Genomic DNA, 15,117 nt, shown 5'->3' on the forward strand with positions numbered 1-15,117 from the left:
CCTGCATTTCCTCTGACCACTGTATCAGCTTGTATAATGTTCATATTTCACAGTTCATGAAATCATCAAGGAATACACATGTGCATTTAAATGTTTTAGTATAATCACTTGTGTTTACCTGCAAGAGACAGCTGAGATTTAACTGCAGTCACACTAACCACACCCACAGAGTGGATGAGCCCCAAGAAGAACACTAATTCTACCTCAGAATTAAACAACAGAGGGAATAGAAGTACAATCAACATGCTCTTGTGCTCTGGGACCTGCCAGCCCGAGGTAAAGTCACTCAGTGTCTGAAAATAAGTACATTGACCTGCAGAGGCGTGTGGTAAAGAAGCAACAAAAGCCAAAGAAGATAGAGGCCTTGGTGTGGAAGAATCATGCAATTATACAGTGAGAGGACTGCGCAAGTGGGGAAAAGGGGGGGGGGGGGGATTAACATCAGCTTCAGCAGAAATCTTGGTAGTGTCACATACACTGGATTTGATATTTAGCTCTACCTATCTGCATGAATTTCCCCCTGAGTTCTGCAACCTGCAAGCTCTGCACACCTAAGATTCATTTCACCAATATGCATGCTGCATTTGACAAGAAAATACAGAATGGTCTCAAGGCACACTACTTTCATTAGTAATTATTCACTCTCTCCAGCTGGATAACAACACACCTGGCTGCTCCTCCTGAGGGTCAAGAGACATAAAAGCATAAAATAATGGGATAAGGAAGAAACCAGGACATGAATTAAGAGTTTATTGAACTGCTTACCGTGTGTTCAAGAAAAGCAAGGAACGAAGTCAGGTGTTTCAGTTGGTGCTTCTTTGGACGGTTTGGGGAGTGCTAGGTTTTGTGCGTGCCCATAAAAATGCTTTCATGGGGAGCATCTAGAAGAGTTCTTACATCCTCACAGCGCAATGAAGTAATTATGGGCAGTCTTACATAGAATCTTATAAGACCACGGTAGCAGGAGGAACTTGATGATATGGTCAGAAGGCAGTAGATGGGGCTTTATCACCAGGAAAGAAAAAAGTATCCTAACTTTACTCCCAGTGAAGACTGGAGAGCAGGAGAGCTCTCTTTATTGGGCTGCTATAAGTACTTATCACAAAAAAGAAAAAAGCCTGAATTACATGCTTGGTAAATACTTAAAGAAACACCACAAATTAAAACAGCATTCTACCTATGACAAATGCAAGCACTTCTACAATACCTATATTAATATGATCTCGCTGTTGACTCAGGAGACTTCCAGGCAAAAGGACTGTTTTTCGGTTTGTTTTTTTTTCATTAAGCACTTTGTGTGCCCCACTTATGCTTTACCAACAACAAGTAAAATCACCTATGATTCAATAAACTTATCATATTTCTTAGGATTGAAAGCTAAAGAATAATATAGCCTGCCCAAACTCTCCTAAGATCCCAACAGATATCTTGCCATCTTTTTTAAGTTTATCAGGGATGACATGGGAATTTTAACTCTACATCAAATTCACAAGTAGTGCAATTTACACCTTTCTTAGTGCAATTGTTGTCTCAGGCTTGGAAGTCTACATTCAGCATGTTGTTTTCACAATAGATTTTTTCAGTTGATATTGTGTAGAAAGTTTTGTTCAAAATAACACTGATAACAAAACCCAGACATACCTGGTCTTGCTGGACCATTAAATTTCTACTTAACAAAACACATAAAGGTACATGGTTTCTGCTTTCTCTCAAAAGGTATTTAATATCAGCTGGTAGAAAACATTGCAATATGTGTTGAAAAACAAACTAAGATAAAACCCAGTTATGTTTTGTAAAGTTCCTCAAAGTATTCCAGGTCCTTCCCATGTCAGGGAACCTTTGAAAGGTCAGCCGAATTTCTAACAAAACGGCATATATGTATTTTGCAGGATAAATGTAACCACCTATGAATGAAAAATTAGTAATAGGTTCCCCAAAAGCATCCATCTGAAATAATTAAGTAACTGAAATACACACACGCACCCACTTTATAGACTGTTTTACATGCAAGAGACACAGCCCTAGCACAGTGGAAACAGGCAACAGAATTAGTAGCCTCTGAGAGGATTTTATTTCAGCCCAGAAACAACGCTAAGACAAAGTTCATAAACGAATGCAGAAAGAGCTATACCTCCTAATCAGAAAAACAAAGCTCAGGCTTCAATTTTCCCTCATGTACTCTCCCTGCTATTCCTATCGAGACATAAATCCCCTTATTTTATCCTTTCATACTCTGAAGTCTTGCAGACTTGCTACACAGGTAGGGCCCACACACACGGGTCATAAGCTTACGTCCACCAGCACGTCCCAGGACCGCTACTAAAACACACCTTCCGCTCCGGTGTAAGCCGGCACGTAACTCTCCACACACGGCACGTAACTCTCCACACACTGCAGAATGTTTAAGTAGCCTTTCGGGTTTCTCCTCAAAACCTTTCGTACTTCATGCGTTTAAGTGCGCTCCCTCAAAGGAACATTAACAGAAAACAACATACGCTAAGAGTAAAAAAACAACCACCCGCCCCCCCCAAACCCGCAGCACCAACAAACCCCCCCACAACAGTGTTTTAAATATTGTTTAAATACGCTCCTCACCGCTACCTACAGGGAGGAGTGCTGGACCGGTGGGCGCCGAGCCCCCACACCTGCCAGAGTGCGCCCCCCCCCGCCACCTAAGCGAGCTGGGCTCGCCGCCCCGGACACGGTGAAGGGGTGACACCCAGAACTGGCCACCGGCGACCCGCTCGCTCCGCCGCTCCCGCCCTACCTGCCGGCTGCCGCCTCCCGCAGTGCCGCGGCGCCCGCCGTGGCCCGCCGCCACCTGCTGCCGGCGGGGCGGGGCGAGCGGACGGGCAGCGCCGGCGGCCAATGGTAGGGCGGCCGGCGGCAGGGGCGGGCTGAGGCGGGGGTCGCTTGGGGCCGTTCTCCGCAGCCCGAGGGGTTCGTCTCCCAGCTGACGGAGCTAGAGGCCGCTCAGCCCGGGGCTGCGCTCCGCGGCGCGCTGAGGAGAGTGCCGCCGTGGCCGGCCCGGGCGGGCAGTGAGCTGCAGGCAGCGCTCTGGCAGGGGTTTCCTAGCCAGCACCAAAGTTTCCTCTTCGTCGTCCCTCAGGCCGGGGCGTGCCGCTGTCTCCCCTCGCTTTAAGCCGTCCTCAAAACTGCGGCACCTCCCTCCCCCGCTGTGCGCTGAGTCCCCTGGAGCCGCAGTCCGCGCTCCGCCGAGGCGCCCGTCGTGGCTGGCCTCCGGCTGGCGCTCCCGGCGGCCCCTCAGTAGCCGTGCCGGGAAACGGCCGCGGCTCGGCGGGGTGCGCTCGGCCCCCGCTCGGTTGTTAGCCGTCTGTGCACTGCGCCGCGGAGGAGAGCCCCGCTAGGGCAGCGAGGTCCCCGTGGGAGGCCGTTAGAAGCCGAGCGCTGAGCCGCTGTCACCCCTCTCTCGTCTGGTGGTGAAGCGGTTAAATTTCAGCAGCGCCACGGGGGAGCGCAGCCGCCCGTCCGACAACGCAGGCGTTTTGGGTCCTGCCGCACACCGTCACGCAGTTCCCGCCTCAGCGGCGCGCGGCCTGTTTCAAAGCGGGAGCCATGGCCGACCAGGGCCTGGAGATGGCCTCCATGATCCCGGCGCTGCGGGAGCTCGCCAGGTAGGACGGGCCCAGTCTCCGCCTCGTGGAGGGGGGGAGTTGCGTTGCGCTGCGCTGCAGGAAGCGCGCCCGGCCTCGGCGTCAGAGCGTGGCGTGGGGAGGTGGAAAACTAGGTTCCTTCGCCGCCGCTCTGCGAGGTTTTCCGGTGCTGGGCCTGCGCCTTCCCCTCATCATGGTCGCATTCGCCCGCCTCCACCTGCCTGGGTTGCTCCCTCCCTCACGGGTGGTGCAGGTAGAACCTGACAGGAGAGGCGTGTTGGCCTGCATAGCACCCAGCGTCCTGGGGACTTCGTTGTGTTTGCAGTGTCACTTCACTGAGAATTAAACGACCTTGAAAATAGTTGGCTCTAAAGTTTTAATGGCAGTATTAAGACTGCAGTTTTGTTTTGTGGTAGGAAGCTAATCGACGTGGAGGTACAATTGTATGTTGAAGATTTGACCTGATAAGAGCTAGTTGCCATCTTGGTCACCTGAGCGGTTGCTATTGACACTTCTTACCCAGGGTGTTGGTAGCTAATCAGTTGAATAATACTGGTTAATTCCAAAAGTGAAATGGGGTTCTTAATTTTTTTTTTTTATCCACTGAAGCTGGTTTGTTGCTTGGTAGTAGCATGCGGATAAATCCCTTAGTCTGCCAGGTGTGGATTTAATATATACCGAACATAATTGCATAAAAAAATTAAATGATCTTCAGCACTTTGTAAAACTTTGTACTTCTGAAGAATAATGAGAAAGAGGAACGTGCAATAGGCTGGTCACTAAAACAAGGAATCAATTTGTACTTCTTTTTGAAGGTTTCTAGTAGAAAAAAAAATAAGTGTTTAACATTGTGTTGTTGAGGTAGACTTCAAATAATTATTTTGTATTTTAAAATGGATAATGTCAAAATAATGTACTTTTAATTTTAGTGCCAGTCCAGAAGAATACAATACAGTTGTGCAGAAACCAAGACAAATACTCTGCCAGTTCATTGACAGAATTCTTACAGATGTAGATGTTGGTAAGTATTACATCCCTATCTTTTAAAATTATTATCTGCTTTATGCTTTAAGTAACTTGTGCCAAAAAAAAAGTTACAACTCTCATTTCAACAAAGATCTAGTAGTTGAATGCAATACCATTTATGACTTATTTTTTAATAACTTCCCTGATGAAGTATGTGCTATTATGATGTGAAGTAACCTAAGTAAAAAAAAAAAAAAAAAAAGGAGGGGGGAAAGGCAGTGCAGGGTTCTATGAATATAAATGCTCTCAACATTGAAAATCAGGAGTATCATGTAATGTTCATTGAGTAATATAGCTTGCAAGTCTTAATACTCACAGGGTCTTTCAGAATTGAAATACTTGGATGTAAATGGCTTTATTTTTAATTTTAGAATTCTAACAAAGCCTTATTTCAATTCTCCTTAAATCATGTTAAGGTTTCAATTATTACACTACTTTAAAATATTTTGGTAAATATGAAATACATATACTAAAATATTATCACTTGTAGTTATCTGTACATTAGCATCAAGGAGAATCACAGTGAGGGTAACAGTGTTTCCAAGGTATAATTTCATGTAGCTGTTTCCTGGTTTCAGCTGGGATAGAGTTAATTTTCTTTCTAGTAGCTAGTATGGTGTTGTGTTTTGGGTTCAATATGAGAAGAATGTTGATAACACACTAATGTTTTCAGTTGTTGCTAAGTAGTGGTTATACCAAGTCAAGGATTTTTCAGCTTCTGATGCCCAGCCAGCAAGAAGGCTGGAGGGGCACAAGAAGTCGGGAGGGGACACAGCCAGGGCAGCTGACCCAAACTGGCCAACAGGGTATTCATACCATGTGACGTCATGCCCAGTATATAAACTGGGGGGAGTTGGCCTGGGCGGGGTGGGGGGGGCAGGGCGAGGGCTGTCACTGCTGGGGAACCGACTGGGCATTGGTCAGTGAGTGGTGAGCGATTGCATTGTACATGACTTGTATATTCCAGTCCTATTATTGTTGTTGTTGTCATTTTATTATTATTACTATCATTATTAGTTTCTTCCTTTCTGTCCTGTTAAACTGTTCTTAACTCATGAGTTTTACTTTTTTTTTTTTTCCGATACTCTCCCCTATCCCATTGGTTGGGGGGAAGTGAGTGAGGGGCTGCGTGGTGCTTATTTACCAGCTGGGCTTAAACCATGACAAGCTGTCTCAGTAAGACTGATATTTTGTCTAGTGAATTGATCAATTTAAGTATCATACTCATGTTACTGTATAGATGATGTGTTTGTTAATTGTCTTATAACCCTGAAAGGGAGGGCTATAAAAATAAAAACAAAAAGCCAATCTGCTTCAGATACTGCTTTTGAATACATAAGTGTTGTATTTTATCATTGCCATGTAACTTTTCTGGTTAATTGCTATCTGAATCTGAGATAGTTTTCTTCTTGTGCTAACTAACCATGTGGAATTTGGACAATTCTGATGTGATTCAGATACCTGTTTCAATGGAGCTGTACAGCAGCATTAGATATGTTTAGTATTTTGCTATAACTTTCTGATCCAGTAAGCTGAACTTACCATTTAAAAACTTCTTTTTCTTGGAGATTTAGAACAATTCTTAGAGTTTTTTTTCTGCCAAGATCATAAGCCTAGGGAAAATTGTGTCATTAAAAATTAAAATGTTAACTATTTGCTATTCTTCAGTCATCAAACAGTTGGATATAATACTAACTAAAAATGCGTGTAGTGTTAATGAATAATATTTAAGCTGAGTAATTTATATTTTTGTTCATACAGTTTGGTGTCACATAATGGGTTTACAATATGCACAAAATCATCTTCATGGATTAATAAAGCACGCTCCCAATTGATAATTATACAGGTTTAATACTGTATCACAGTATTTTGTATAAAAAATTTCTTCTTTCTCTTTAGGTGTGAAGAAAATTTGTGAAGTTGATTTATTGATTGCAATGCTAATTCAGAAATGTGTCTTTTTTTTTTTTTTTTTTTTAAAGTTGCTTTGGAACTGATTAAGAAATCAGATTCACAGCCAAGTTCTGTAATGTTGCTTGATTTTATTCAACATATCATGAAATCTTCCCCGCTTATGTTTGTAAATGTGGATGGAAATCAGGAGGAAACCAAATGCAGTTGCATTGGTGAGTTTGTTGAAAATGTTTATGTTGAAGCGTGATATTTTCAGGATTTAAATTTTCTGACAATGCGATCATATAAAAGAACAAAAATGAGAAAAAGGCAGATTCGTAAATTCAGTGTTACATAGTTATAAGTAAGTGAATATTATGATAGACTTTTAATGTTGTGAGTTGGTTTGCACTTGTGGTAACGGAAATTTATCAGGACAGAGTTTGACCTTATTCATTACCATTGCTTAGTGGTATTACCCAGCTCATGTTGATGAGATATCTTGTACAAATATTCATCGCCTGAGGGTTTTTTCGGCAGAGGAAAATGCCTGGAACTACCCAGTGTAAAATGTCTGTCCCCTGTCGTCGTCATCCCCCCCCCCCCCCTTCTTCTTTTTCAATGAGATCTGCTGAAGAAATGTTCCAGTGAAGGGTCTTTGTTTACTAAGCCTACATGCATTTATCTCAAGGAGTTTTCTTCTGTTTTACTGATGAGCAACCTGCTCTCAAGGAGGTGCTCATAATAGGAGGTTTTGGTTGTTATCTTAATAATTTTCTGTTTCTTTTCTTTTTTATTGTCCTAGAATTTAGTAACTGGATTATAACAAGGCTTCTCCGAATTGCTGCAACTCCAAACTGCAATGTACTGCACAAGAACATTTGTGACGTCATTTGCTCTTTACTTTTTCTGTTTAAAATGAAGAACTGCTCCATTTTTGAAGTACTAACAAGAGACTTGCTACAGCTTTTCCAAGACTTAATCTTCCTGCATGAAAGAGGTGCACAAAAGCATCTCTGGGGAGATGGACTGGTCTGGCCAGTGACTGTAAAGAGGTTTTCAAGCAATACAGGTGACAATGTGGGGTATTTAAGATTGGCACCATTACAGCTGATGGGTATGCCCAATGTAGAATGTTTGGAAGTTATGTTAATGTCTATTCTGACAGATATTGTTGCAGATGTGTTTTTTGTACGACAAGATATTATTCTCTGGGGTATAGGCTGCTCCCTGTTGGAGTATGGCAGTCCAAAAGTTAAAGCTTTGGCAGTGAAGTTTTTAGTAAAATTAATTCATTTAGGAGGACCTCCAGAACAGCTGGCCAGTGTTTTCTTCACAGTCTTTTTTGGAATTCTACAGTCAGCACTTGAAATGGATACTGAAGAATCAGAACTCTTTGGAGAACCATTTTTACTGTTGGTGAGGACATTGTTGCCTTTTGAAGCAGATTCTTACAGAAATATTGAACCTGTCTACTTGAATATGCTATTAGAGAAGCTCTGTGCATTGTTTGAAGATGACGTGTTTAGGTGTCTTCAGTCTGAAAAGCTGAAAGCTGCTTTTTGCCATATACTGCAATATTTTCTGGAGTTTGTTCCAACTGGCTATGAATCTGCCTTACAAGTAAGAAAAGTCCATATCAGTACCATATGCAGAGTTTTTGTGAATGTTCTTGGAACTCAGGAAGAACAGGAGGTAGGTTAATTTTGGAAACTGTATTCATTGTGTGAATAGATCACGTACAAAAACCTACATCTGTGCAAAGAAGAAAATCTAGGAAATGCTATTTTTAGTTGCGTAATTAGATTCATACTCCTTGTTTCTCAACTGTTTCACATATTTGTACAGGTCAGAGTTCTTTAATTAGTTGAATGTAGCTGGACCCTCTGTTTTTCAGATGTATTAAACTATTGAGAAGCTATGCAGGCATAAGGCTCTGTCTGTAATCATAGTATAAAACGGGGGTAAGGCACAGAGTATGCTCAGATAAGGGCAGCTTTACAAGTAATTTCCCTTCATCTGAACTGGTCTTACTTTCTAACCATATGCTTTTAGTCATATTTTTGGGGGACAGGCAGACAGAAAGGTTTGAAATAAAATAGAATCATAGAATGGTTTGGGTTGGAAGGGACCTTTAAAGGTCATCTATTCCAACCCCCTGCAATGAGCAGGGACATCTTCAACTAGATCAGGTTGCTCAGAGCCCTGTCCAACCTGACCCTGAATGTTTCCAAGGATGAGGCATCTACCACCTCTCTTTGGGCAACATGTTCCAGTGTTTCACCACCCTCATTGTAAAAAAATTCTTCCTTATGTCCATTCTAAATCTACCCTCTTTTAGTTTAAAACCATAGTGAAGTGTTAATAATGAGGTGTTGGTATGCTGAGTGTTCCCTTTACACCCACATGCGTATCATATCCATTGTCTTAAACTTGGTGTGTCTGTCTGGATGGCTTTGGTAGCAAGGTATTATGGTGAGAGTTGGGAAACAGCTGTACAAGCTGCATTCTGTCTGGTAGGAACACAGGAAACTTCTTTGCTTATGAGAGTTTTCGTCTTGTAATTGAGAATTTTGAACAGAAAGGTTTTTAAGAACTTTGTTACCACAATATTTTGAAATTTTATATTTTAAGTCAGAAACAATAATGTCGTGTCTGTCTTTGAGAAGTAAAGCATAGCACACATCATGGTACCTCTGTCATTTGTCTATCCCAGTATCTGGTGAGCCCACTTTATACAGCATTAAAAATACAAATGGAAGAAATCTTTCAGGAGCTTCATCAGAACCAGCTAGATACTTCCGATACTGATGGGTGGAGCAGCAGCGGTGATGAAGTTCCAGAGAAAAGACAACGACTAAGCCTCCCAACAAAGCATCCAAAGAAATCACCTGCACCAGTAATGTATGGCACTTACTCAATAACTACTTTTATAGTAATGTGGCTAGTGAATAATAACAAATGACAACTTTTTTGAGTCAGTTTCTTCGTAACAGCCACATTGAAAGATCTTCTGGGAAAAGATCTAAATGATATTTTGAAGCATCAAAATCTACAGATGTTTTTTAAGCCAAATTTTAGTTAATTATTTTCACTTTTACATACTGAAAATGGAAAAGCTGAGAGAATACATACAGAATGACAGAATCATGTATGTGGCTATGCTGTTGCACTGTATGTGCTTAAAGCGGGTCTAGTTAAGTCAGGTTGTTCTCAGATGAACAAAGCCAGTTCTCTCAGCCTTTGCTTGTGCTGTGCTTGAGCTCCCTGATTATCTTGGACTTGCTCCAGCATGTTGATCTCTTTCTTGTATTTGCATACTCAAAACTGGCTCCAGGATGCTGTACTCCCGGTGTGGGCTCACGATCAGTCTTCACTCCTGATAATACAGCTCAGTACATAGTTGACCTTCTTTGCAACAAGGTCACACTGCTCTTATATTCAACTTTTCTGCAAGTCCACCAGCTCATTTTCTCCAAAGCTGCTTGCTAGCTAGTTAGCCCTCAGCCTGTTCTGTTGCACGGGGGTTTTTGTGCCAGTTGCAGGACTTTTCATATGTCTCTGACCTTCATGAGGTTCTTGTCAGCCTAGTTTTCCAGCCAGTTGAGGTCCTTCAAATAAGCAGCTCTTCTTTTATCTGCAGAGTTACCTGCCTCATTGTAGAAAGGAATCAAGTTAGTCTGGCATGATTTGCCCTTAGTAAATATGTGCTGACTGTTCCCAGTCACCTTCTTGTCCCTTATGTGGCTAGAAATGAGTTCAAAGAATTTTTCCATAACCTTCCCAGGGACTGAGGTTAGACTGGCAGGCCTTTAGTTTTTTGGATCTTCTTTTTTGCCTTTTTTGAAGGTGGGTGAAACGTTTGCCTTTTTATGTAGTCATCAGGAACCACCCTGGTCTCCATGACCTTCCAAGGATTGTAGAGCTATGCCTTTGTAGCCTTTCAGTAAGTCTAATTTGAATCATACTTAACTTCAGAGGTAGTATCTTGTTCTCCCAAAGAGCACATTTAAGCTAAAGCTTTGTTTAGTATTTTCTTAATCCTGTATCCAACATGGATTAGCTCTGGTTTTGCTATGATGATTTATCTTTTCTGAAAAAAGTATGTGTTGGAAAATAATTAATATGGTCAAATTACAGTCTCAGTCCTGTAGACATGAAATTGAAGAGTACTCTATGGAATGCCATCACAAAGAAAGCTGCATCCTTAATGTTTATCCTCGAGAGAGAAATTCTGACAGCGGATATTCTTCAGACTGTAGAAGGGATTGCTGTAATTCTGCGACTAGCTGCTTTGTGCATAGTTCATTGTTCTCCCTCAACAAATTCTACCAGGTAAAGTACCAAGGTGAAACTGTGAGACCAGTAATTTCTCATAACTGTTCTTATGATTTGTGTAGATTAATGCTTGTCCGTGTATCAGGACAAGTATCGGTTAAGTCCTGTATGTTTTGAGGTAGTACACTTTCATAGTAACTTTGCCGACAAGCAATACAATATTAAATGTTATAGTATGTTGCATTGATCATATGATTTCTATTTTAACAGTATATATCATAAAGTAGCTCATCTGTGTAACTCTGACACATGTAAGAATACTCCGAGCTCCTCAGATTCAGTGGTGAATATACAGTTCACATGGATTTCCTCTGATTTTATCACAAGAGTAGTGAAAGTCTGCAGAAACCTGTTAGAGGCTGCTACGCAGATTGTTAACCTAGAACAAGTGATTGACAGAATAGTGAAAATCTTTGATGCTTTGCTGTATGCACAAGGTGAGAAATCCTTTAAACTAGCATGTCTTTTATTGTATTTGCAAATTAGGAATGCATCTGACTAAATTGGTCTGTTGTGGTAGAGGTACTGAAATGATAGATTTTGTGTTAGAACTCCAATTCCTGTACAAAAAAGGTTAAATTAAAAAAAAGAGCATTCTTCTCTGTTTAGAGAGTTTGCTTTGCATTCCTCTTTGAACATGATTTGCTAGTCTTTGTCTGTACTTCTATTGATTTTTTTTTTTTTTTTTTTTTTTTTTATCTGAACAAGAGACAACATGGGGATAGTGAATATGCGTGAGAAAGAAAACTGCTAAAAGTTCATTTCTTTTTAAAACACACAGAGGCAGCATGCCTTACTATCTCTGTTCCACTCAAAGATTTCAAAGCTTCTGACCAACTTCAGCAAATGTGGCATGCAGGAAGTGTACCAAAAATATTAAGTACTTGTATGTTTTCTTTAAAAGTAGCTGGTAGGATGGAGGACAGACTCTACTAAGACTAAAGTGTTATTTATTATGACTTCAGCTTACTAGCCATCCCAAAGTCCACCAGAGAGTCTTCATATAAATCCAGAGATACCAAAGTTGTGTTCATTCTGCTGCTCATGTATTACATGCTGTCAACTGTTTAATGAAATTTTTAGATTATTTTGATGTAGCACTACATTATTTATTATCATATGTCTAAAATGTAGAATATCAACATGTGGGACTAGTGATACTAATCTTTGTTGATGGAAAAAAAAACATTTTGTAGCAAATTAAGAACATAAAATGTGCATCTGTTTCATAAACTATACAGAGCTGTAAAAGTATCAGTGTTTTCTTGTTTTGTTTTATATTTTGCCCCCTAGTGAAAATTCCACTGAGTGATCAGATTCTTGATAACTTATGTGGATTGCTGTCTCTGCCCTGGATTTACAGCCATCCTGATGATTCTTCTTTTAAGCCATCTGCTTTTGGGTTTGATCCTCTAGTTTTGAGTCAAAAAACTGCACAGAGTTTCTGTAAGTATGTTAAAGTATGTAAAACCTAATATCTCTCTGGAATGATTGTTCTCAAGTAAAATTATTTTCTTTGCCCTCTTATGATGATTGATAATATTAAAAGTTTAAATCCAGTAATTATCTGCTTTATTTTGTTTTTTCTCTTTAGCACCCCAAACTCAGTCACACTGTGTGCTCCTTCTGTCTCTCTTCCCAAGAAACATTAGTCTGGATTGGAGAAAATCCATTTATCATTGGGCACTACAAAGTCCCCATGAAGTAATTCGGGCTACTTGCGTTAAAGGATTCTCTCTCCTGCTTCATGCGCGAAGTGTGCAGTCCTGCAGTATGATTCCCAAAGCTCTTTTGTATGTATTAATGCAAGAAGAAAAATGGACAAATAAGAAATGTAGTACAAGCACAAAAATAAATATTTATTTCTATTTCATCCAGAATTTGCTAGATCACAATTTCAGAAATCTTAAGACACCAACAGGATAGGTTTAAGTGATGATGTCTGTATGGTAGAATAGTGTTTGCTTACCATGTCAGTGTACAAGTTACTTTGCTAGTTGAAGACCTTATTTCTAATTAACAAAGTTAAACTACAGAGGGGAAAGGAGATATCTTTGTCAGTTAAATATATGTGATATTTGTCCATATGTCTCTTAAAATCTTTGCAATTTCTCTGCCTTATGTATATACAAATCTTGGTGTCTTCTGTCTTACTGTGTCTAGTCTTCAGTTTCTTTATAACATGCCAGACTCACCATGCCCAGTGCTACTTCAAACATTTAATAGAACTTGAGGGTAATCTGAAAAGGGAAAAATAATTTAGTGAGACAGATCTTTAAATTGTTCTAATAGTACTTTCAGTATAGTTAGAGAATTCAGACAATGTAGAAATACAAATTCTTAGGTAGATGATCTATTTTAAAGGTTTCATATTTGTTTCCATTTCAGAAATCAAATCAAAGATGAGTCTGAGCTAGTCAAGGAGGCTTGTGCTGCTATAGTTGGGAAATTATCTTGCTGTCTTTCTGGTACCTTCAGTGTACGACCTTCCTTAGCAGACTCTGCTATTAAGCATGTTACTTATGATATTTTGTGTAGCAGCCTTACGGTGACTTCTGCTCATGAAAAAACTTGTTCTGTGCAAGCCTGTGTTTTCAAGCCATTTCTTATTCTCCTCGAGAACAAAGTATCCAGTTCAGTAAAGCTAGGTATGTGACTTTATTAATATTTTGCACTTCTGTATGAGGTACTAAGTCACTACTTATGTACCGTTCTCCATTCCTTTTTTTCCTATATTGTTTTTTTTATAGCTGCAATCGTGCTTGAAATGTTATATTTCAGTTGATGTCACTGCTAATGTTTGATGTTGTCATTGATATTCTTTTTAAACTACCTTGGTTTAATTTTGGTCTATGGCTATATCTAGCAATGTAATACTTGATAAAGTCTGAATTTTAAATAGCTTCTCTGGTTTGACAATATTTACTCTTTTGATAAAAAAATATAGTGTGCTTTATGGCTTACTTGCATCACTGTTCTGTGCACTTCAATAGATTTTTCAAAAGCATTAAAAATATATTTTCCTTTCCTCCTCCAACCCATGCCACCCAGCATTTATAGAAAATATACCTCATCTTTGCAAACATCTGGATTTTAACACTGATGAGTCCAGTGTGAAGATTCTTGTTGGGTCTTTATTAAACCTAATGGAAGATCCAGACAAAGATGTAAGAGTGGCTTTCAGTGATTGCATAAAGAACATACTAGAATCCTTAGACTCTGAAGAAGGATTCATAAAAGAGGTGAATTCATATTTATTTTTGGTTGTTTTTCCTAACTTACTATGGTTTTTGTTTCACTGATGTCAAACACTCTTGAATTACTATTTTTTGTTTTCATGTGTTCTAGCTATTTGTTTCAAGAATGAAAGAAGCTTATACAAATGCCAAAATATCAAGAAATAATGAGCTTAAAGATACCTTGATTCTCACAACAGGAGATATTGGAAGGTATTTTTGATAGTATCTTGAAAATTCAAAGTAGTATTAGTTTGTGATGCAAAGTAACTTTTTTGTTCAAGTGTAAATGTAAGATTAAATTACTTAATTCAAGGTCAGCTGTTGTCCAGAGTCCTTTGCAACTGTACTAAGCTGTTGATTCATATAGAATATTCCTCATTTTCTTCTGCCCTGTCATAGGAAGTATGGATAAGCTATGCAAATACAGTGATGAGTCATTTTGCATTATGGTAATTGTATATTCTTAAGTAATTTTGTTAATGCAACGATTTTTTTTCCTTTTTAATTCTTTTTTCTTCTGCTTACTTTGTAAGGGCATCAAAAGGAGATTTGGTACCATTTGCCCTCTTGCATTTGTTACACTGTTTGTTGTCCAAGTCAGCTTCTGTAGCTGGAGCAGCATACACAGAAATTCGATCCCTGGCGGCAGCTAAGTCCATAAAACTGCAAGCTTTTTTCAGTCAGTACAAGAAACCTATCTGTCAGGTAAAAAGAAAAGAGTTGGAGTTTTAGAAAGGCATATGTTTAGGTTATTTTAGTGTATTTTGAAAATGGTATTAAAGGTAAAAATTACAGTATTATACAAAAATTTTATAGGATGACAGAGAGATGATTTAAAAAACAAAACAAGAAAGACCCCACAAACATCCAGGAAGGAATGGGAAATCTTTGACTTTGTCATGATCTTCTCCCCTTGACACTATTGCTTTTCTTTTTTATTTCCTGTATGCTGTTGTTCTGAAATAGAGGATCTATATAGTTTCTTGCATTGTGTGGTACCATTGCCA

General features: G+C 39.8%; 2 protein-coding genes across 9 annotated transcripts in view; one reads left to right on the top strand and one right to left on the bottom strand.

Annotated features, from left to right (window-relative positions):
- PLS1 (plastin 1) overlaps positions 1-2,853 on the bottom strand; it is a 50,518-nt gene extending 47,665 nt beyond the window's left edge. The window contains exon 1 of one of the 4 annotated variants that reach the window (XM_030029292.2): positions 2,768-2,853. The gene's annotated coding sequence lies outside the window, so the exon portion shown is untranslated. Of the gene's footprint in view, positions 1-2,330; positions 2,352-2,605; positions 2,723-2,767 lie in introns of those variants that run through there. The other 3 variants (XM_030029290.1, XM_030029295.2, XM_030029294.1) reach the window with 3 other exon arrangements.
- A 641-nt stretch (positions 2,854-3,494) lies between these two features.
- The window catches only part of ATR (ATR serine/threonine kinase), a 43,124-nt gene continuing 31,501 nt past the window's right edge, over positions 3,495-15,117 (top strand). For 2 of the 5 annotated variants that reach the window (XR_003925576.2, XR_005933295.1), the window contains exons 1-13: positions 3,495-3,635; positions 4,544-4,635; positions 6,623-6,766; positions 7,339-8,228; positions 9,250-9,437; positions 10,674-10,868; positions 11,082-11,308; positions 12,165-12,317; positions 12,466-12,664; positions 13,260-13,519; positions 13,923-14,113; positions 14,220-14,320; positions 14,644-14,815. Coding sequence is in view for 3 of the 5 variants with exons in the window: in XM_030029285.2 (XP_029885145.1) it covers positions 3,577-3,635; positions 4,544-4,635; positions 6,623-6,766; positions 7,339-8,228; positions 9,250-9,437; positions 10,674-10,868; positions 11,082-11,308; positions 12,165-12,317; positions 12,466-12,664; positions 13,260-13,519; positions 13,923-14,113; positions 14,220-14,320; positions 14,644-14,815 (2,871 nt within the window). In the remaining 2 variants the exon portion in view is untranslated. The remainder of the gene's footprint in view (positions 3,636-4,543; positions 4,636-6,622; positions 6,767-7,338; positions 8,229-9,249; positions 9,438-10,673; positions 10,869-11,081; positions 11,309-12,164; positions 12,318-12,465; positions 12,665-13,259; positions 13,520-13,922; positions 14,114-14,219; positions 14,321-14,643; positions 14,816-15,117) is intronic. The other 3 variants (XM_030029285.2, XM_041126463.1, XM_030029286.2) reach the window with 3 other exon arrangements.

This window comes from Aquila chrysaetos, chromosome 10 (genome assembly GCF_900496995.4).
Source record: "Aquila chrysaetos chrysaetos chromosome 10, bAquChr1.4, whole genome shotgun sequence".
Classification (NCBI taxonomy): Eukaryota; Metazoa; Chordata; class Aves; order Accipitriformes; family Accipitridae; genus Aquila; species Aquila chrysaetos.